General features: G+C 36.7%; 1 protein-coding gene across 2 annotated transcripts in view; it reads right to left on the reverse strand.

The window, feature by feature from the left end:
• Window positions 1-22,201, reverse strand: part of CCDC18 (coiled-coil domain containing 18) — a 113,436-nt gene extending 91,235 nt beyond the window's left edge. For both annotated transcript variants that reach the window (XM_073896287.1, XM_025872214.2), the window contains exons 1-6: window positions 21,885-22,201; window positions 19,667-19,802; window positions 18,968-19,142; window positions 16,171-16,329; window positions 11,422-11,528; window positions 9,681-9,809 (exon numbers count right to left, since the gene is read on the reverse strand). In XM_073896287.1, coding sequence (XP_073752388.1) covers window positions 9,681-9,809; window positions 11,422-11,528; window positions 16,171-16,329; window positions 18,968-19,142; window positions 19,667-19,802; window positions 21,885-22,185 — 1,007 coding nt within the window. In that variant the 5' untranslated portion in view covers window positions 22,186-22,201. The remainder of the gene's footprint in view (window positions 1-9,680; window positions 9,810-11,421; window positions 11,529-16,170; window positions 16,330-18,967; window positions 19,143-19,666; window positions 19,803-21,884) is intronic.
• Window positions 22,202-22,224: the final 23 nt, after the last annotated feature.

A 22,224-nucleotide genomic window follows, 5' to 3' on the forward strand; every position in this document is an offset into this window, starting at 1 on the left:
TTTACCTTTATTACTAGATTTCCCCCTCCCTTTTCTTACTAATTTGTTAAGTTTTTTATGAATTCTGGATACTAATCTTTGTGAATTAAATTATTTGCAAATATTTCCCCAAATATGTCTTGTCTTTTTCATTTTTAAAATGATGTGTTTTATAGAAGAGAAAGTTTTTATTTTAATGGATTTTAAATGTAGCCATCTTTTCCTATAGTATTTATGCTTTCTGGATCTCATTTATTTATTTAATTCAATTAATTAACATATATCTGAATCTCATTTTAAAACATTCTTCCCCCTTCTATGAGACATCCTGAAAACTATTCTTCTACACTTTCTCTAAAAGTTTTACTTTTCACAATTGGGTCTTTAACCCATCTGGAATAATTTTTTGTATACAGGTATAGCATTGTTAGAAGGCAGAGGAGAGACAGTAAAGTATCCCCCAAACTGAGAAGGCACTTTGAGACCAGAAAATGAAGCACAGGGGCGCCTGGGTAGCTCAGTCGTTAGACGTCCGCCTTCAGCTCGGGTCATGATCCCAGGGTCCTGGGATTGAGCCCCGCATCAGGCTTCCTGCTCAGCAGGAGGCCTGCTTCTCCCTCTCCCACTCCCTCTGCTCGTGTTCCCTCTCTCGCTGCGTCTCTCTCTGTCAAATAAATAAATAAATACAATCTTAAAAAAAAAGAAAAAAGAAAATGAAGCACACCACTCCATACAGTTTACACAGTTTTATTCAGGGTAACTTAAGTTGGGGGGGGCCAGTCGGGGGGTCTGGAGATATCCGTCACCAAAAAGCACATAGCACCATAGCTATTCTCTATAAAGTCCAGACTTTAGCCTATAGATTTTTTTTAAAGATTTTATTTATTTATTTGACAGAGAGAGACACAGCAAGAGAGGGAACACAAGCAGGGGAAGCAAGAGAGGGAGAAGGAGGCTTCCCGTGGAGTGGGGAGCCCAACATGGGGCTTGATCCCAGGACCCCAGGATCACGACCTGAGCCGAAGGCAGACGCTTAACGACTGAGCCACCCAGGCGCCCCTAGCCTATAGATTTTATAAAGCAAGGGGACACATGGCAGGGAGGAGAGTGGGACACTGTAGTGAGATCAGAGCGTTTGCATGCACCTAACTGACAGCTAACCTTTAATTAGATCTTGTGGCCTACCTATGCATCAGAAAGGGGAAAGACTATATTATTTCTAACAGATTCCTGGGAGGCCAAAGCAAGCCTTCCCCCTATCCCTACCTTGATGGGCATTTCTAAGGTATGTATATTAATCTCAAGGGGCCCAGAACACATAGCCCCAAGAGAGGTAATCCAGTGAACATGAACAAGATGGAGGGCCAGAAATAGAGTCAGTATTGTCAGCACTCCTACAAGTACAAAGCAGGGATTTAATTTAATTTTTTAAAATCAATAATGAATTCTCCCAGCAATATTTTTTGAACTTTTTTTTTAAATTTCAAATTGGTACCCCTTAATGCAGATTCACCAATTTTTTATATTTTGCTACAGTTGCTTGTGTCTCTCACCTGAGATGTTTTTCTACTGAACTACATTCTACAGAAATTAGTAACCTTCACCCTTAAATACTTTAGCATGTATCCTAAGAAAACAGACATTGCCTCATACAACCACAACTATCAAATTCAAGAAATCTAAAATTGTTACAATACTATTATCTAACATATAATTCATATGTAAGTTTTATCAATTAATCCAATAATGTTCTTTATAGATCTTTTTTTTCTTCTGATCCAGGATCACATACTGCTTTTATTTATCTATTTATTTAATTAATTAATTAATTATTTTTTTCACATACTGCTTTTAGTTATATCTTTAGTTTCTTTAATCTGGAATATCTCAGCTTTTTTTAAGTCTTTCATGACACTGACTTTTTTTTTACAATAATAGTTTGAATTTATTCAACATATATTATGTGCCACAGAGAGCTTTAGCTGCTTTAGATACCTAATCAAATGGTCACAACTCAGTTAATTGGACATTATCCTTATTTTATCTCTATCTAGCACCCAGAAAGATTAAACAGTATGCTCAAGGCATGCCCTCACACATACTAAGTAGTAAACACAACGTATGAATCTAAGAAGCAGGTGGGCCCTTGCTCTCAAATCATTGGGGTACACGGACTACTGATACAAAATTAAATGTCAAATAAGGCACACAAAAAAAATGGGCTTTTAGAATCATGCTATGCGGGGTGCCTGGGTGGCTCAGTCGTTAAGTGTCTGCCTTTGGCTCAGGTCACGATCCCAGGGTCCTGGGATCAACCCCACATCGGGCTCCCTGCTCCACAGGAAACCTGCTTCTCCCTCTCCCACTCCCGTCTGTGTTCCTACACTCGCTGTCTGTCAAATAAATAAATAAAATCTTAAAAAAAAAAAAGAATCATGCTATGCAAGTGATTTTTTCTTATATAGGGAAATATGAGCATTCTCTGTTTAATAAGTAGAAAAAACCTTTGCATATACACACACACATATATACACACGCAAAGGTTACTCAAAGGTCTATTCTGACAATGCCATTGAAGAGTCACACAGATGAGATCGTCAACTGCCAGAAGCTGATGGTCAATTCTATGTTTACTGTGAACCCCTGGATTCGATGATTCTACCTTATTTTACTTCCTAATGTGATCAAGTATAAAGTTAAATGACCTATGATTAAAGCTGCCAGAAATGTGCTGCAACCACTAAAGCTATCTGAAGTAGATTATCACTACAACATGTTTTTCTCATCCTGCTTCTCTCTCTTTTCTCAACTACCTACTATTTAAGCCTTTGTGCTCCACCATGAGAGAAACACATCAAACTAGGGTTTTATTCTGTTCTCTAGATGGTTGATGTGTACCAAGTGAGAAATCCAGTAAATCAATGAATGCATGCTGCTAAATATCTGCTTAACCTTGCCTGTTTCCTCATGAGTAGATTCAGGCTATTCATTCTCGGGAGCACACTACATAAGTGACACTGTACCCTTTCCACTATACCACATATGAAACACATGATGTCAGTCTGTCCAACACTTTAACTTATTGATTCTTCCATTCTTTCCCCTGATTTGTTATGCCACCTGTTACATATCAAGTTTCCCCTGTGTGTGTGTTTGCTAAAGAGGGTCTGTTCTATACAACTGATTTTTTTTTTTCGGTTTATTCCTATACCAACATCACATTAACTTAATTCATGTAACTTCAGAAGTCCTGGTATCTATACGTGTGTTCTCCACTTGGGTCTACAGCTTCAAAATTGCCTCCCTTATTCTTAGGCCTTGGTTCTTACATATGATATTTAGAGTCAGTTCAATATGTTTTACCAAATATTCTGTATTTGATCTGGATAGTAGGTATGTGGATGTATACATATACAGAAGTTCATTCACTTAAGACTTCTGCACTTTACTCAGTAAAAAATTAAAATAAAAACTAAATAGAAATTCTACAGAAAATATGTACAGTCTTAATAAATATTTTTAAATGTGCTCAGGATTTGTTTTAATCAGGTATGGTGAGACACACAGACATGGAAATGAATGTCATGAAGAAGAAAGTTATTATACTCACAAATCCATAGAAACGGAAGACATGACAGGCCATGCAGGGGGTCGTGCAGGGAAGCATCAGGGTTGGTCAGGAGACAGAGAAAGTTGTGAGTAAAATGTAAGCAAGAGATGTTACTGTGGTGTCTGTGGGAAGGAACAGTTAAGGCAGGATCAGCAGGTTTAGGTTTGGTAGTATGAATAATCTCAGTGGGCTGGAGTGTAAGACTGTCCTGAGTTGGGGCGCCTGGGTGGCTCAGTTGGTTAAGTGACTGCTTTCGGCTCAGGTCATGATCCTGGAGTCCCGGGATCGAGTCCCGCATCGGGCTCCCTGCTCGGCGGGGAGTCTGCTTCTCCCTCTGACCCTCCCCTCTCTCATGTGCTCTCTCTCTTTCTCTCATTCTCTCTCTCAAATAAATAAAATCTTTAAAAAAAAAGACTGTCCTGAGTTGTCTACTACTTGGTCCTGAGGTAATTAGGACAGGGGATTATTGGCCCTGAGTGCAAGAACCAAAGATTGGATACAGAATATTTCAAGCACCCAAAAGGGTTTCTACCAATTTACACTACTAGAAATATATGAATATTCCAGAGGCTCCACAACTTTGCCAAAACTTGATATTGTGAGTCATTTTCATTTTAGCCACTGTGGGCCATTATGGTCCTCTTTCCTTTTGTCATCACCATTGTTTTGTTTGATTTACTTTCTTGTAGGCAAATTTTTAACTACTGATTCAATACCTGTAATGGCTATATATCTATTCAGGTTTTCAATTTATTCTTAAATTCTGTTAAATTGTATTTTGTTGAAAAATCATTTATTCAGGGGCGCCTGGGTGGCTCAGATGGTTAAGCGTCTGCCTTCGGCTCAGGTCGTGATCCCGGGGTCCTGGGATTGAGCCCCACACTGGGCTCCCTGCTGAGCTGCCGCTCCCCCTGCTTATACTCTCTAATAAAAAATAAATAAATAAAAAATCTTAAAAAAAAACATTTATTCATTCTAAGTTTTCATATTTATCATCCTAAAATGGTTCATAGTATTTGGTCTTATTTCTTAAATCATAGCTGAATCTGTAATTTAGAAGTCCCTTTTCAATCCCAATATTGCTTTTGCGCCTTGTTTCCTTGATTAATCTTGTATGATACACATTAGTTTGGTGATTATGGAAAGAACCAGACTTAGGTTGTGGTGATTCTATTGTTTTCCTGTTTTCTATTCAACCATTTCATCCTTTATTATTTCAATACTTCTATTTTCTATTTTTCTTTTTTTTCCTAAGATTTTATTTTATTTATTTGACAGAGAGAGAGAGCGCGAGAGAGGTAACACAAGCAGGGGGAGTGGGAGAGGGAGAAGCAGGCTCCCCGTCGAGCAGGGAGCCCAATGCGGGGCTCGATCCCAGGACCCAGGGACCATGACCTGAGCCGAAGGGAGACGCTTAACAACTGAGCCACCTGGGTACCCCTTCTATTTTTCTTTCGATGCTCTTTCTTCTACTCTCCTTTTCTTGACTATATAAATTGGATGTTTTCGCTCATTCATTTTCACTCATATATTAATTTTAACATATGCATAGGAGGCTAAAAATTTTCCTCTAAAAATATCTTTGGCTATATAGATGTAGTGAAAAGAAGGGGCACATGCACCCCAATGTTCACAGCAGCAATGTCCACAATAGCCAAACTATGGAAGGAACTGGGATGCCCTTCAACAGACGAATGGATAAAGAAGATGTGGTTCATATATACAATGGAATATTACTCAGCCATCAGAAAGGATGAATACCCACCATTTGCATCAACATGGATGGAATTGGAGGGGATTATATTGAATGAAATAAGTCAAGCAGAAAAAGGCAATTATATGATTTCACTCATATGTGGAACATAAGGAATAGCACAGAGGACCACAGGAGGGAGTGGAAAACTGAATGGGACGGAATCTGAGAGGGAGACAAACCATGAGAGACTCTGGACTCTGGGAACCAAACTGAGGGTTACAGAAGGGAGGGGGTGGGAAGATGGGGTAACCGGGTGATGGGCATTAGGGAGGGCACATGTGGTGATGAGCACTGGGTGATATATGCAACTAATGAATCATTGAACACTACATCAAAAACTTAGCTAATTGAACATAATAATAATAATAATAAAAAGGAATATCTTTGGCTGCAGCCCATGAGCTGTGATATTTTTTATGTCACTCCATTCTAAGAGCTTTCTAATCTTTATCCTAATTTCTTCAATGCTCCATAAGTAGCAAGAAGGCTGGCTTTAAATTTCCAAACATACATGATTTGGGGGGATTACATTCTAACTTAATTGTACAACAGTCTGAGAAGGTAATATATATACAACATCAATCGTTTGGTGTTTGTTGAAACTCAGAGTTTCTGGCACAGTAAGGTGAGAGATTATAAGTGTTCTAGAAGTGCTTGAAAGAATGTGAATTTTCATACTGTTGGGTATAGGGTTTCATATACACACATGAGATCAAGATTGTTGTCATTCAACTCTTCAACTTCTTGCTTTCTTGTTACTAACCTAATAATTCCTAGTAAATGTGTAAAAATGTTCCCTGTATGATTACAGATTTGTTCATTTCCACTTGAAATTTTACTATTAGATTCATACAAGTTTAGAATCTTTAGGGCTCCTGCTTAAGTGTTATTTAAACATTATATAAGTCTTTTTTTTTGAGAGAGAGAGAGAAAGAGATGTGGGGCGGGGAGAGGAGCAGAGGGAGAGAGAATCTAAAGCAGGCTCCACACCCAGCAGAGCCCAACATGGCGCTGGATTTCACAACCATGAGATCATGACCTGAACAGAAATCAAGAGTCAGACACTTAACCAACTGAGCCACCCAGGTACCCCTATAAGAGTCATTTTAACTCTAGTAATGCTTGCTGCACTTAAATCTATTTTGTGTGATATTAATATAGCTATATCTACTTTGTTTTAGTGACTATTGGCCTGAAATATTTATTTTAATTCCTTTGCTTTCAATTTTTCTGTGTCCTTATATTTTGGGTATGTCTCTTATAAACAGCATAAAGCTAAACAATCTCTTCCTCTACACTAGCTTTCTAACCCATTATGATTATGATTAATCTGCACCCCAAAAATGTCTTTGCAAAGGTTTCAATTTCAGAATGCCAATATCCATTCTAGATGGATGGAGCTTCAAAAAGCTCTAAAAAATTTAAATGTCATATCTCTACCTAAAAATCTCAATTGCCTATATATGCTCTCCAGATTAAAATACGAATACTTTGGGAAAGCAAAGCCATTTATAGTCTAGACCAAGCCTGTCTTTCTGTCTTGCCTCATTTCCTACTACACTTATCCATTTATAAGTACAAAAAACTCCCTAGTGTTCTTCAGCAGTGATGCTTTTATACTTCTATGGCTTTGCACATGTTGTCCAGAATCTGTGAAAAGTCAACATCCTACCATAAAAATTATCTTATTTAAGTTTACAGAGATAACTAGTCACTCGTCCTCTGCACTTTTTCTTAGCTATATTATGAAGCTAGTCTTTGTGTATTATCATCTCACTCTTTCAAATAACCATGTACAAAATGTTTATCTGAGTAAGTAAAAATTTATCTGAATATGTCTTAATTTCAGAATATTTAACCCCATGGTTTATACTTAAAATAGCTACATTTGTTAGTGTTTAAGAGGCACCTTACATTTCTTTTCTCATTTAATCCTCGTATAGATATAATATCATCTTGATTTAATAGATGAAGAAACTGAGGCTCAAGAAGGTTAAATAGTTTGCCCAAGATAACAGAGCTACTGAGAAATAAAATCTGGTTAACTCCAAAACCTTAATATTTTCATAAAGTAATAATGCCTTCCAAATATACACTAAAACTTGAACTAGACTAACCAAATACTGCTGGGAAAATGTTTTTCCAAGCTCATTTTTAAAAATTTTTTTTTAAAGATTTTATTTATTTATTTGACAGAGAGAGAGAGACAATGAGGGGGAACACAGCAGGGGGAGTGGGAGAGGGAGAAGCAGACTCCCCACAGAGCAGGGAGCCCGATGTGGGACTCGATCCCAGGACCCTGGGATCATGACCTGAGCCGAAGGCAGACGCTTAACGACTGAGCCACCCAGGTGCCCCATTCCAAGCTCATTTTAATGAAAAATGACTTATAGATTTTGAGCGGTTTTTAGAAGTTCAAATGGACATGCAAACAAATATTTAACCTATTTATGACAACTTTTCAAAAAATACTTTCTTAAAAAAAACTTTCCTCATAACTTATTTTATCATAGTATACATTTTTTGAAAATAAAAATTTTTTTGCATTCCCACCAACAGTGTAAGAGGATTCCCCTTTCTCCACATCCTTGCCCAACTGATTCAGTCACTCTGGAAAACAGTATGGAGGTGCCTCAAAAAGTTAAAAATAGAGGTTCCTGGGTGGCTCAGTCAATTAAGCATCTGACTCGTGATCTCACCTCAGGTCTTGATCTCAGGGTTGTGAGTTCAAGTCCCGTGCTGGGCTCCACACTAGGCATGGAGCCTACTTAAAAAAAAAAGAAAGTTAAAAATAGAACTATCCTATGATCCAGCAATTGCACTATTAGGTATTTACCCAAAGGATACAAAAATACTGATTTGAAGAGATACATGCACCCCAATGTTTACAGCAGCATTATCAACAATAGTCAAATTATGGAAAAAGCCCAACTGTCCATCAACTGATAAATGGATAAAGAAGATGTGGTATGTATATATAATGGAGTATTATTCAGTCATCAAAAAGAATGAAATCTTGCCACTGGCAAAGATGTGGATAGAGCTAGACAGTATTACTCCACATGAAATAAGTCAGTCAGAAAAAGACAAATACAGTATGATTTCACTCACATGTGGAATTTAAGAAACAAAACAGATGAACATGGGTGGTGTGGGGGGAGGCAAACCATAAAGCAGACTCTTAAATACAGAGAACAAACTGAGGGTTGACGGAGGGGAGGTGGGTAGGGGATGGGTTAAATAGGTTATGGGTATTTAGGAGGGCACTTGTTGTGATGAGCACTGGGTGCTGTATGTAAGTGATTAAATACTAAATTCTACACCTGAAGCTAGTATTAAACTGTATGTTAACTAGCTAGAATTTAAATAAAAACTTGAAAAAGAAAAAAAAATTTTTTAAGATTTTTTTTTTTTATTTGAGAGAGAGCACACAAGCATGCGAGTGAGGTAAGGGGCAGAGGGAGAGGGAGAGAGAGAATCTCAAGCAGGCCCCCTGCTGAGCATGGAGCTAGACAAGGGGCTCGATCTCACAACCATGAGATCATGATCTGAATCAAAACCAAGAGTCAGATGCCTAACTGACTGAGCCACCCAGGTGCCCCAAGAAAAAAAAATTTTTTTGAAGATCAAAATGCAGATTATCATTTTACCCTGTGAAAAAGCTGCTATAATTATATTATGATATTAGAAAATAAAACTAAAAAAATTTAAATCTTTATTAGTTTAAAAGTTAATTGACATTCAGAGTTAATGGTTCCTTAGTCAAGGCTACCTACAAAACTTTATCTTAAAACATGTTTTATATAAAATAAATACTTTTGTGGGGTGCCTGGGTGGCTCAGTCGGTTAAGCATCTGCCTTCAGCTCAGGTCATGATCCCATGGTCCTGGGATCAAGCCCCGCATCAGGCTCCCTGCTCAGTGGAGAGCCTGCTTCTCTCTCTCCCTCTGCCTGCGGCTCTGTCTACTTATGCTCTCTGTCAAATAAATAAATAAAATCTTTAAACAAAAATACTTTTGCATTACTCATGTATTCCTAAAGGAAGACCCAACTACACTTCCTCATGAATTTTATGTATGTCATACAACTTAATTTCAGAAATAAGTAAATATCATTACACTGATTATCATTATCAGGCTTCTAATTCCAATCCCGAATGCCAGTAACATGAAATTTTCAATAGAAAATGAAAAATAATTAATAGACAAAAAGAACATTAAATTATCCTACTACTAGGTTTCTGAAATTTTTTTCACTTTAAAAATTAGTTGTAATTTTAAATAGGTAATATATTTCTTTTCATCTACAAAAACAATTTGCTTTGAAAACACATACCTCTTTCCTTGTTTACTTTGTTCAAGTAAGTCCACCTTTAACTTTATACATTCCTCTTGGGATTTCTGCAAACTCTGTTCCTTTTCAATCACCATTTTCTGGCTCTGCTCTAATTTATCTTCTGCCTCTCTATTAAATAAAGGATATATATATATTTTAAAGATTTATTTATTGAGAGAGTGTGTGTGCGTGCATGTGCAGGCCCATGGGGGGAGGGGCAGAGGGCGAGAACCTTCAAGCAGACTCCCTGCAGAGCCCAACAGGGGGAGGGGGTGGTGTCCATCTCACAACCCATGAGATCATGACCTGAGCAGAAACCAAGAGTCCAACGCTCAACACCCAGGTGCCCCAGTAAAGGATATTTTTAAAGGCTATTAAAGAGATTATTCCAGGTATGCAAGAATAGCTGAATATTAGGAATTCTATCACTTTAAATCACTGAGGTAAGAGAAATCAATATTTAATAAGAGATAGACAAAATTCATCACTTGTCTACTAAGAGTCTTTATAAAGAATGATACATATATCTGAAATAACAGCTTATATCCTATTTCATAGTCAGATACTAGAAGCATAACCATAAAGTTCAGAAACTAGTTAAGGATGACTATTATCACCACTATATCCAATGATTTCTCTAACAGTTACAAAAAGAAAAATGAAAAAGTAGTAAGTATAAATATTGAAACGACAATATTTTCTTTTTTTTGCTGATAATATCATTGGCTGCCTGGAAAATCAAGGAAAATCAAAATGAAAAACTATTAGAATAAAAGAGTATGACAAATAGTCTAATTACAAAACAATTATATTACATAAAAAGCAACAGCCTTCCTATATACCATTAATGAACAGAACGTGAACAAATTCACAACCAAAAATATAAAATACCTAGGAATAAAATTAAAATTACATGTAATACAAAGAAAATTACTAAATTCTGATGGTCATGAAAAATGACTTTAGTGTACATGAGAATCACCTGCAGGACTTATTAAAACACAGACTACTGACCTCTTAGAATTTGTAATTCAGTAAATCTGAGATAGAACCTGACATCTACAAATTTTTAAAAAGATTTATTTACTTATTCTAGAGAGAGAGAGAGAGAGAGAGAGAGATGGGGGAGAAGGAGACAGAATCTCAAGCAGAGACTCTCCACTGAGCGCGGAGCCCAACACAGGGCTCAATCTCACAACCAAGATCACGACCTTGAACCAAAACCAAGAGTCGGATGCTCAACCGACTATGCCAGCCAGGTGCCCCTGAGACCTACAATTTTAGTAAGTTCCTAGAAGATGCTAATACTGCTGGTCCCAGAACTACACTTTGAGAATCATCAAATGGAGTAATGGGCTATTTAGTATACATATATTTCTCATTTTATTCGAAGCAGAAGAAGGGGATAAATTATAAAGTGCCTGAATCCTTCTATTTTATTTCTTGAACTCCCACTGAAGCATCAGCATGTACTACTATGTAGGGCAAGAAATGAACTAGTTCATTTTCAATAAAAGCATGTAAATAACCATCTCAGCTAAGATTTAGTCTTTTTTAGCCCCCTTAAACTTCACGCATCCTGAAGCCAAGAGGAGGTATGATGGATTGGGGAACAGATTTCATAAGTTCTAAGACAGTCTATAGGACTCTACAGATTTATTGGGGTAAGGAACAAGATTTCACTAGATACACCAAAAAGCAGAGGAAATAAAAATTTTAAAGCCATAAAAAGTATTCTTACCTCAAAACTTTATCTTGGGCTGAAACTTCTGCTTCCAAATTTATAATCTGTTCTTCTAAGATTGGCACACTGGCTGCCTGTTGTTGAAGAGATTCAAGCATAGAAACCTAAAACAAAACAAAACAAAAAACTCTTAGAGCACTTCCTTTCAGAAGATAAATTAATCTAATTGGTCCTTTGTTTCTTTTTCTGTCTGATGAGGGTGTCCAATATAACTCCTTAATCACTGGTCAAATGTGAAGCTCACCCTATCTATTCCTTTGATCAACATTTACATGGGCATGTCATCACCACAAGCCAGTGTCAGCGTGTAAGCTCTTGCCATTACCCTCAACTTAATATCCCAAGATAATCGATTAGCTTTTTGTGGGTGAAAAAAGAATCTCTACTGACAACATCCAAAAAGATAAATTTCACATAAATTGGAAAATTAAATATAAAAGATCAAATCATAAAAATGTAAACAAAAAAATACCTATTGAATCTTTTTACAATTGAAGACCTAACTTTAGAATACATGCTTACTAGAGAAAACCTAGAAAATACAGAAAAGCAAAGGTCCAAGAATGAAAGCCTGGAATACAGCTCAAAATCTGTTGGTAAGTCAATACTCCTTTTCCCATTCCTAAAACACCAACAGTCAAATGATGGCCTATCAGGAAGAGATAGAAAATTTATTTATTTATTTATTTATTTATTAAAGATTTTGTTTATTCATCTGAGACACAGAGATACAGAGAGAGAGAGAGAGAGAGAGGAGAGAGCCTGAGCAGGGAGAGAGGCAGAGGGAGAAGGAGAAGCAGGCTCCCCGCTGAGCCAGGAGCCGGATGTGGGGCTCGATCCCACGACCCTGGGATCATGACCTGAACCGAAGGCAGACGCTTAACCATCTGAGCCACCCAGGTGCCCCGAGATAGAAAATTTATTATCTGGAGAAAGTGAACAGGAAAGGTTTAGAACTGTGGGACACTATGTGTTATGATCAGCAGGGATGAAGTAGTTACAAACAAATTGATTAATATAAAACAATTTCCCACTACTTACTTACTTCTCATTTAGGGCTATCCCACAGGTGGGAAATCAAAGGATTCTTTGCTGGAGAAACTCAACAGCTCCAAAGAAAAAGACTTCACATACTGATACTGGATGAAAGAGACAAGGTATCTCCCTACAAAAGAGCCATCTCCCTAGGCATCACCAACATATGAAGCTCACTGGACAACAAACTTCACCTTTGTACACAGAGGTTCTAAACAGCATTTAAGTGCCTTTCTCTTTTTTTAAAAAAAAATTTTTTTTAAAGATTTATTTGAGAGAGAGAGAATGAGAGAGAGAGAGAGAACATGAGAGGGGTAAGGGTCAGACGGAGAAGCAGGCTCCTTGCTGAGCAGGGAGCCCAATGTGGGACTCAATCCTGGGACTCCAGGATCATGACCTGAGCCGAAGGCAGTCGCTTAACCAACTGAGCCACCCAGGCGCCCCTAAGTGCTTTTCTCTTAAATATAAATAGCTAAAACACTAACATCTACAAAAAAATCCTGCTAACATAGAAGTCAGAGGCCAAAACAAAGAGGCAACTGGCAGCAAGCAAGGCAAGTATGCACACACGCATACACACACACACACGTCATTAAATCTTCAGAAAGCTAAGTGAGGACACTGCATCAGGATATTATTCAATACAAAGCAAAGAATCAAAGGACATGGGAAAGCTCTGGAAAATGAAAAAAATATGACAGCTAAAATAAGATTCAACAGAAGTGTGGATGATAGTGTTAAGAAATCTCCTAAAAAGTATCACAGGAAGACAAGGAGATAGAAAACATGAGGAAAAAAACAAAACAAAACTTAATAGATTAAAAGGTTGAAAGAGTTAGAGGACCAATCGAGGTGATCTAATATTCACCTAATAGGAAAAATAGAAGAAAACGGGGGTGGTGGTGCCTGGGTGGCTCAGTCATTAAGCACCTGCTTTTGGGTCAGGTCATGATCCCAGGGTCCTGGGATCGAGCCCCACATTGGGCTCCCTGCTCCATGGGAAGCCTGCTTCTCCCCCTCCCACTCTCCCTGTTTGTGTTCCTTCTCTCGCTGTGTCTCTCTCTGTCAAATAAATAAAATCTTTAAAAAAAAAAAAGGAAAAAGAAAACAGTGGGAAGAAAATTATCCAAGAGATTGCATAAGAAAAATTTCCAGGACCAAAGAACAAAAGATTCCAGCCTGAAAGGGTCCTCATGTACCTACTACACTGAATAAAAGGTCTATTCAAAGACATGTCAATTCTGAAATTTTGAAACACCAAGGAAAGAGGGAAGATCCTTAAAACTACCATAAAAGGAAAAACAAATGGAAAAAAATTACATACTAAGGAAATTGATTCACAATGGCATTGGACTTTTCAGAGAAGCAGCAGAAGATAGAAAACAAGAAAGCAATGTCCTAGAAATTCTGAGGCAAAATAATTTGAGGGAGAAATGTCGGGGGAGAAATTAGGACATTTCAGACAGGCAAGGGGGTTACTAGAAAAGTATGTTCCACTTAAAGAAAGACTAAACCAAGAAAGAAGAAGACACAGAATCCAGTGAACAGGAGATCAAACCCAGAATATCAAAGACAAGTCTCAGGAGAGCAGCTGGACAGCAGGCCTGGAGAGCAATAAGCTCGGGAAGAACAGGATGCCTCGCTCCAAAAGTGTAACTACAAACATTGGGAAAGATAAATTATGAATATACTGGTTGATACAATGAGGAATTTCAGCACAAGATTTCCAATAGTGGTATATATGCAACAGCAAAAGCTGAGACCTGACCTAGAAAAGGGAATATCCCTAAAAATATTTTGTCAGGCAATATAGAAAATGCTGAGATGGGAAGTAAAATATAAATAACTGTCCTATTGCCTAGAATAACCACTGATATGTCTATATACTAAAACAAAGGAACAAAATGCTATAATTAGTTCAGTAGTTATTAGTAAAATTCTCTTAACATCTCTTTGCCTTTAAATAATTAAGCTTCTATGACTTAAGAAAAAAATCTATAGTTGGTAGAAAAATTAAAACAATAAACAAAAAAGGTGAACAAATTACACAGCAAATATACTGAAAAGGTAAACCTTGCGAGAAATCAAGAAAAACAAAATATTTTTCTCTCAAAAAAATAAAATGTTAAAAAAAAAAAAACCTGAGGAGAATACAGAGTAAATTCTGAAAAAAAAAAAAAATTCCCTGTGATTTAGTCATTCTAAAATTCTATCCTAGAAATAATCCCAAATACAAAAAGTTTCTTGTTCACTGGAGCATTTTTTTCTCCTTAGGCTGGAATTATCTCCAATAGCACTTTGTTTTGTTTAAAACATACACAAGAGGTGGCTCAGTCGGGCAGGCGTCTGCCTTGGGCTCAGGTCATGATCCTGGGATCCTGGGATAGAGTCCTGCAGATGACTCCCTGCTCAGTGGAAAGCCCGCTTCTCCCTCTCCCTCTGCCCCTCCCCTGCTTGTACTCTCTCTCGCCCACTCTATCTCAAATAAAATCTTTAAAAAAAATTAAAAAACACACACACAAAAGAAAAATAAAGATCTCCCATAATCCTACTACTTAAAACATACTATGAAAGTAAATAATGAAAGCCTCACCGCAAGACATTCCAATCCCTCTCAAAATTATCAACAATGTGAAGCACAGTCTTTCTGTTCTTATTGATGTTACATATATCTATATACATACACACAAACATACAGACACATTTGCTCTTTTAATAAAAAGCAAAACTGGGATCACTGCCTATGTGTGTTGCTCTGTAATGTTCCTCTACCGCTCAATATATTAGTGCTATATGCAGACATCGTTCTAGGTGACTTTTCACATATTGTTATCATTTAAACCTTACAATGTTTCATAAAACAACCTTGCATCTTAGAACTGATATATTTACCTCCAAAAAAAAAGCTCTGTAACAATCCCTTATATGGATATATAATTTACCATCCCTCTATTATTGGACATTTTGGTTTCTAATTTTTTGTATAATTCCAATCATACAGCAAAAAATAGAAAACCATTAGGGGTGCCTGGCTGGCTCAGTTTTTGAGCATGCAACTCTTCATCTTGGAGTCATGAATTCGAGTCCCATGTTGGGTGTAGAGATTACTTAAAAAAAATAAAAATAAAAATAGCCACTTAAAGAGGAAAGTTATTAAATTATGGCAAAATCACACAAAGAAAACAATGCTATGATAAAATGATCATTGGAAAAGCTGAGTAAATGTATCAGAAAATGCTCAGATGATGTACAAAGTAAAAAACACAAGAAAAAAGAAAACTATTCAAACAGTCTGGATTCAACAATGTAATAAACCAATAAAGTAGTTTCTCGTTGGTGGAAACTGGATGATCTTTCTCCCTCTCTTTTCTATTTTCAAAGTTTTCAACGATGAGAATGTATTAGTTTAAAAAGGAAGATAAATAAGCTATATTTTCTTTATAAAAAGAAATAAAACCACATAAATTTGTAATCCTAAGATTTTAAGAAGCTATGACTTATGTAAACACACACAGTATACAATTTCTCCTAAATCATTTGCAGATTTTAAACTCATGTTAAATTGATTCCATAACATGTTGCTCCTATATTATAATAAAAATTATTATATATAACACATTAAGGCAATACACAGAATATTTTTCCAATTATAAATCTTAAAATGATTCAAATTGCTTTTTATTGGCATAGGCACCACTTCAAGAAACATACTTTTGCTCTTGACTGTGTTAATTCAAAGTGGACAGATTCCATTTTAGTCATTAAAGAATGATTCTGTGAGACCAAACAAGCATTCTGTTGCCTGAGTTTATTAAGTTTCTCTCGAAGATTTCTGATCTCCTGGTCCATGGGGGCAGATGAAAAAGACATCTGAAAAATAAGAAAGAGCAAGTTATTTTGGATTATTTCATTAAGCACTATATGTAATGGAAAATAATGAACAACTGTCAGTAAAATGACTAAGTAGCTTGAAAAATGAGTTAAGATTTTTAGTGAGTGCTGGTGAGGATGTGTGGGATAATTAGCACTCTCTTCCACTGCTAGTGGATGTATACATAAATAAGTACAGCTTAAAAAACAATGGTACACTTTGGGAAAGTTCTTGGTATTATCCAGTAAAACTGAAGATGCTAACACTCAACAGTATTACTCCTGGGTATAAATCTAAAACTTTTACACCTGAAAATATAAAAATATTCATACCTACTATATAGTCCATAAGAGACAATAAATGGAAAGAATCCAAATGGCCATCAACAACAAAATGGATAATGAATAAATTCTTTAAACTATACACATTTTTATTATACTTTTGAATATATATTTTATAATAAATTATTTTAATTTTCATGAGGGTTGAGGTTTTTAAAATACGATTTTTTTCTTTGAAAAACTAATATGCAATTCAAAAGTAAAAACTATATAAAAGATACAGAAGCCTCATTCCCATTTTTAGTAGGTAGGTAACCATTTTTATAAGTTTTAAGATTTTATTTATTTGAATGAGAGAGAGAGGGGGAGGGACAGAGAGTGAGCACAAACAGGGGGAGGGGCAGAGAAAGAGGGAGGAGGAGAAGTAGAACTCAATGTGAGGCTCATGAGGCTCCATCCCAGGACCCTGAGATCATGACCTGAGTGGAAGTCAGATGCTTAACTGAGCCACCCAAGCACCCCTTTAAATTTCTTATTTATAAATTTTTATATAACACCAATCATACAGAAAAAGTAGGGAATTGAGGTGCCCAGGTGGCTCAGGTGGTTAATCGTCTGCCTATGGCTCAGGTCATGATCTCAGGGTCCTGGGATCGAGCCCTGTATCAGGCTCCCTGCTTAGCCAGGAGTCTCCCACTCCCCCTGCTTGTGCTCTCTCTCTCTCAAATAAATAAAGAAAATCCTAAAAAAAAAAAAAAAAAAAGGGAACCTGCCTATATAGGAAAGCTAGTTATGGTCTTAAACTCAGTCTTCTATGTTTCCACTTTCATTTGCCAGCAATACAAACCACCCACCCTCACAGTGACTTATGCAAACACTAGCATTCTATAAATGTCATTCTATACCTTGCATTTTTTTCTTAAATATATCCTGCCAATCTCTCCACAACCAATATAGTTAGAAACTCCTATTCTTTCATCTCCCCACCTCAGCTGCAGTTTCCACTGCATGTTTATTCAACCAATCCCCTACTGATAGGCACTTGAGGTATTTCTAACCTGTTATGACAAAGCCTCATTTTGTACTCACGCAGGCATAACTGTCATCTATTTTTCTACAAGAGGGATGTCCATGTCAAGGGTAAATGCGTTTGTGATTTCGAGAAACATTACCAAATGCCCCTCCATAGGGGGTTGTATCATTTTGCACTGCTACCAGCAATGTATGAGAATGTCCATCTCCTCCTAATTCCACCAATAAAATACAGTGTCAAATGTATGATAGGTACAAACTGGTACCTAAGTATAGTTTCATTGTGAATTTCTCTTATTATGAGAATGAACACCTTTTTGTTTGAAGATCATTTTAATTTCCTCTTTCACACATGTCTTTTGTCCATTTTTCTACTGGGTTGTTGATCTTCTTCCTAGAAGCTCTTCCCATATCAGGTATTAGCTCTTTGTCTTTAACAGGCATTACCAATATTTTCCCCTCCAATTTGTCATTAGTCTTTTGATTTTGTTTAGGGTAAAACACAATGATTTCAATTAAAACATATATGTAACAAAAATGATCAGCAATTTGAGTTAGAATACAGGTCAAATTTCCCAGAATTACACAATCTTTGTAGACATGGAATTTGAATTTATTTTCTAAATTGCAGGCACACATAGCTACATTAAGCAGCTTCCTTACAAAAAGAAAACCTCTCAATTGTTAGCTTTCTGAAGTGGGAAGAGCACATTTTTATGAAAGAAGATTATGATGTGCATATGTAACCACATGCAGGCATGCATGCTGGCGGTGAGGTAATAGAGAATAGAGCAGAAAGGGAGACTGAAGGGCTGAGTAAGGAAGAAAGGTAAACACAATGAGGTAGATAATAGGATGGAATAAAAAAGACAGGGAGAAAATTCCAGACCAGTAAAGATGTCTAAGGTCATCCAGAAAATTTAGGGATAATGAAGAAAGAACAGTGCCATGCCATCATACAGCACTTGATCCAGGCTAAATATACTAAATACACTTTAACCACTTAATAAATAACTGATTACCTATTATGTATAGTGCCCAAAATCACAGGGGTTACAATTTACCTGGGGAAAGCAAGACATTTAATTGCAAAAAGGTAATAAATATACAAGTTTAAAAATAGAGTAATACACCAAAGCAACTACTTTCTTGTGAGGACACACAAGAACCATAATATTTAAATTCTAGAGTCTTAAGCACAATGGTAAAAGACTATGGAAAACATAAACAGGCATTTAAAGAAAAAACTCAAAGAAAAAGTATTTTAAGTAGACAGGTCTGAAACTAAAGCTACTTTTAAGTAGACAGGTCTAAAAACAATAACCTTATCTCTTGGCTTTTTTTGAAAATCAGTACTGCCAGTGGGCATTCTACAAACTTTTTTATAAGGTACATAATTCAAAAGTCCAAGCTGGTTAGGCTGAGAAAGATCTTCCAGAATGAGTTTTTCAGCTCTTGAAAGATTAGAGGCATAATCGGAATTTTCACTTGGACTAACACTAGAGAAAAAAGAAAAATATATTTTAGTTCCTAATTTAAGTATTCATCCAAATTTCTATACATTGAATAAGAAAACAGAAAGAAAAGCACCTGAAGTTCTGCTGGAAATCACATTCACTTATGAACTTAAGGCAATGTTTCAACTAAATTTCTTAATAAATTGTAAATGAGTTTTAAACTAAAAATCTGTAAGTTAGAAAGAGACTCTATGCTAGGATTACTTAAGATTCAAAAAATAGTCATAAAAATAAAAGATTAAGCCCAAACATATATTTTATACTCTGGGTCCTAATATAGCAAAGGTGTTTACTTAACGTACAAACATTAATGTATAACACTTCTCTAACATTTCTATTTTTTTTCCTAAACCAAGAATTACATTAAAAATTACAGATTGTTTCAAAAAAAAGTTACAGATTTCATATTCTATTCTATTAGAAACACAATATATAATAATGAAATTCATACATTTTTCGTTCATAAAGTCATATTCTGAAGTCCTTATGTGATTTTACTTACGTACCTGGATAGCTCTTCCCCTAAACTCTGCAAACTCCATTCCGTTATCTTCAGTTCATGTCTTAAGGAAGCAACATTTGCAAGCAAACTTTCTTCTTCATTGTCTTTATTACAGTAGTCTGATGAACTAGATTCCATTTCTTAAAAAAAGAAGTGTATTTCTTGTACCTTGCCAGAAAGAAATCTGTGGTGTCAAAACACTCTCACATTAATAGAATTTAACTTATTATTTTTCTATTTATCTCAAATGTTGTGCAATCTTTCATGGTAATTTAAGACAAAACAAAACAAAAACCCAGTAACAGTGAATTTCTCTGCAGTGTAAAGCCAAGGAAATAGAAAGTTCAATAGTTCCCCCTTTTCTAAACAGATTTAATCTTTCTAACAATAGTGCACATTAAATATTGTTATTCCATGTTAAAGTTAGAACAAACTAAGAATAAGGCAAATTAAATAATTTGCTCAAGGTCACATAAACTGTAAATGGTGGAAACAAGATTTGAACCTAAGACATCAGGATGCAAAGACCTTTTAATTATGTCACACTGCAATTTCTAACTTATAGATCAATTTCAAGATGAGCTTCTGAACTTACATAATCAAGTTACAAGCTCTGGAAATCTGATAAAATTGATATCATTATTTTATTAAATTAAAACTGGTATCATATATTTTCTTAATGGCGGTTTATTACCAAATAAAGGTTATCTCCTCCTCCCATTCACAACAGTTATAAGATTTAAAAAACACACACATTCACATCACAACCGTAGAGATCAAAATGGCATTTGGCAAGTTAACTCAGAAATACATGAAGAAAAATTTCTCTTTCTTCAACGTATGAGTATCTCTAGAGTTGTGAAATTCTCTACTAAACTTTACACATAAAAATCGTGATAAAGGGCCACATTTTATTATTAATAATACATATAATCATTATGTATTAAAATACATATTAAGAATATGTACATATACATATTAAAATATATTAAGAACTAAGGCTTTAAAATTTCTACTACTGTAAATCTTTTTGCATCTTAAAATTACATTCCTCTTTCAGATCCCATTTACCTTTGTCATTGTAGCACCTCTCTTTCATCACCCTTCTAGAATTCTGACATCTCAAGCTCCAAAAGGTTAGGAGTCTTATGTATTATGTTCAGGACTATTAAGACACTTACAGAAGGTCAGGATGTTCAGTGAATAAATGATGATTGCTGAATTGCCCTTCCTTCCCCTCATCCAGCTAAAATAGAGAGGCAAATTTATTCCCCACTCAAAATTTCTCAGATGTAAGAAGGAAGATTAAAAAGAAACCCCTCACCTTATTGGAAGAAACTGTGGCAGGAAATTAAATGAGACGCTATGTAATCGCAGAGAAAATGTTTCTTTTTTCCCCTTTCGTTTGCACAAATTTGCTTCTGCTTAAATGAGAAGACTCTCCCATACAAAAGTCAATGGATCAGGTCCCCATTCTGCTTTATCTTTTCAACATTTCTAGCTTCCTACAGAATGGTGAAGGAAAAAGGGTACAGACAATTTGGGTGAATTCTAAAATGTCATTCGATATTACGTTTCAACTAAATCAGGTTTTACGTCCAACATCTTCTGTGTATTTTAATGTAACAATTCCCTAACACTTACGTACTAATGAATACATTTGCTTTTAATTTTTTTTCCTACTGAGCCATGAAAACTTTTCTTCCCATCAACTTACAGTAGGTTATGAAAGTCTATCTTCACTGCCTGTACATACGTGGAAAAGTGCATCATGCTACTACCTACAGGCCCTGACCAGATCACCTGCTCCTAATTACGCGTTGGTAGCTTTACGCGCACGCGCACCCATCAACACCGAAAAACCGGTGTTGTTTATAAACCTTGTATGTAATAGGATGGGCTGTAGTTGAAAGAAGATTCCTCAATTTGGAAGGAGGTTATAGATTTATGTTGTATGGTCCTGTTACCAAGAACTCTCAATTTGACAGAATTGATCCCACGTTCATCTGAAAGAAGCGGAGGAAAACATGACGTCTCCCTCTCCGATTTCTCAAATAAAATACAAGTCTGCAGAGCAGCGCACACAGCAAGCGTGAAGTCGATGCGAAGCGCGTCCGAGGGTGCTGGGAGGGAAAGGAACAAAACTCCGCCAGGTAGGCCTGTTTTCACCCTCCAAGGAGCAGTCACTCACCACCCAAGTCGTAGCTGGGAGACAGACCCACCTGACAACAGCGCACACCGCGCTCTCGTCCGCGTTCGGAAGCCTCGGACCCTCTCCTGAGCTCGGGCTGTGGAAGCATCAGACACTCCACGCGGGGAACGAGGGAACCCCGGCTGCACCGAGTTCGAACCGCCGCGGGAGCCGTTGGGGACGCACCTCCCCGGCCGCAGCTCCGCCCCCCGCGCAGGCTCTGCGCTAGGCGACGCAGAGGCGTGGGGCCTGTCGGGGATCGTGGTCTGCGAGCGCGTCCAAGCCCGCTCGCCTGGAACTACATTTCCCATAATTACCCCTAAGACGCCCATTGGTGGGGGGGGAAGCCATGGGAACCTGCCGCCCTGGTG

This window comes from Callorhinus ursinus, unplaced genomic scaffold (assembly GCF_003265705.2).
Source record: "Callorhinus ursinus isolate GAN/ISIS: 27379988/994484 unplaced genomic scaffold, GSC_fseal_2.0 scaffold9, whole genome shotgun sequence".
Taxonomy (NCBI): Eukaryota; Metazoa; Chordata; class Mammalia; order Carnivora; family Otariidae; genus Callorhinus; species Callorhinus ursinus.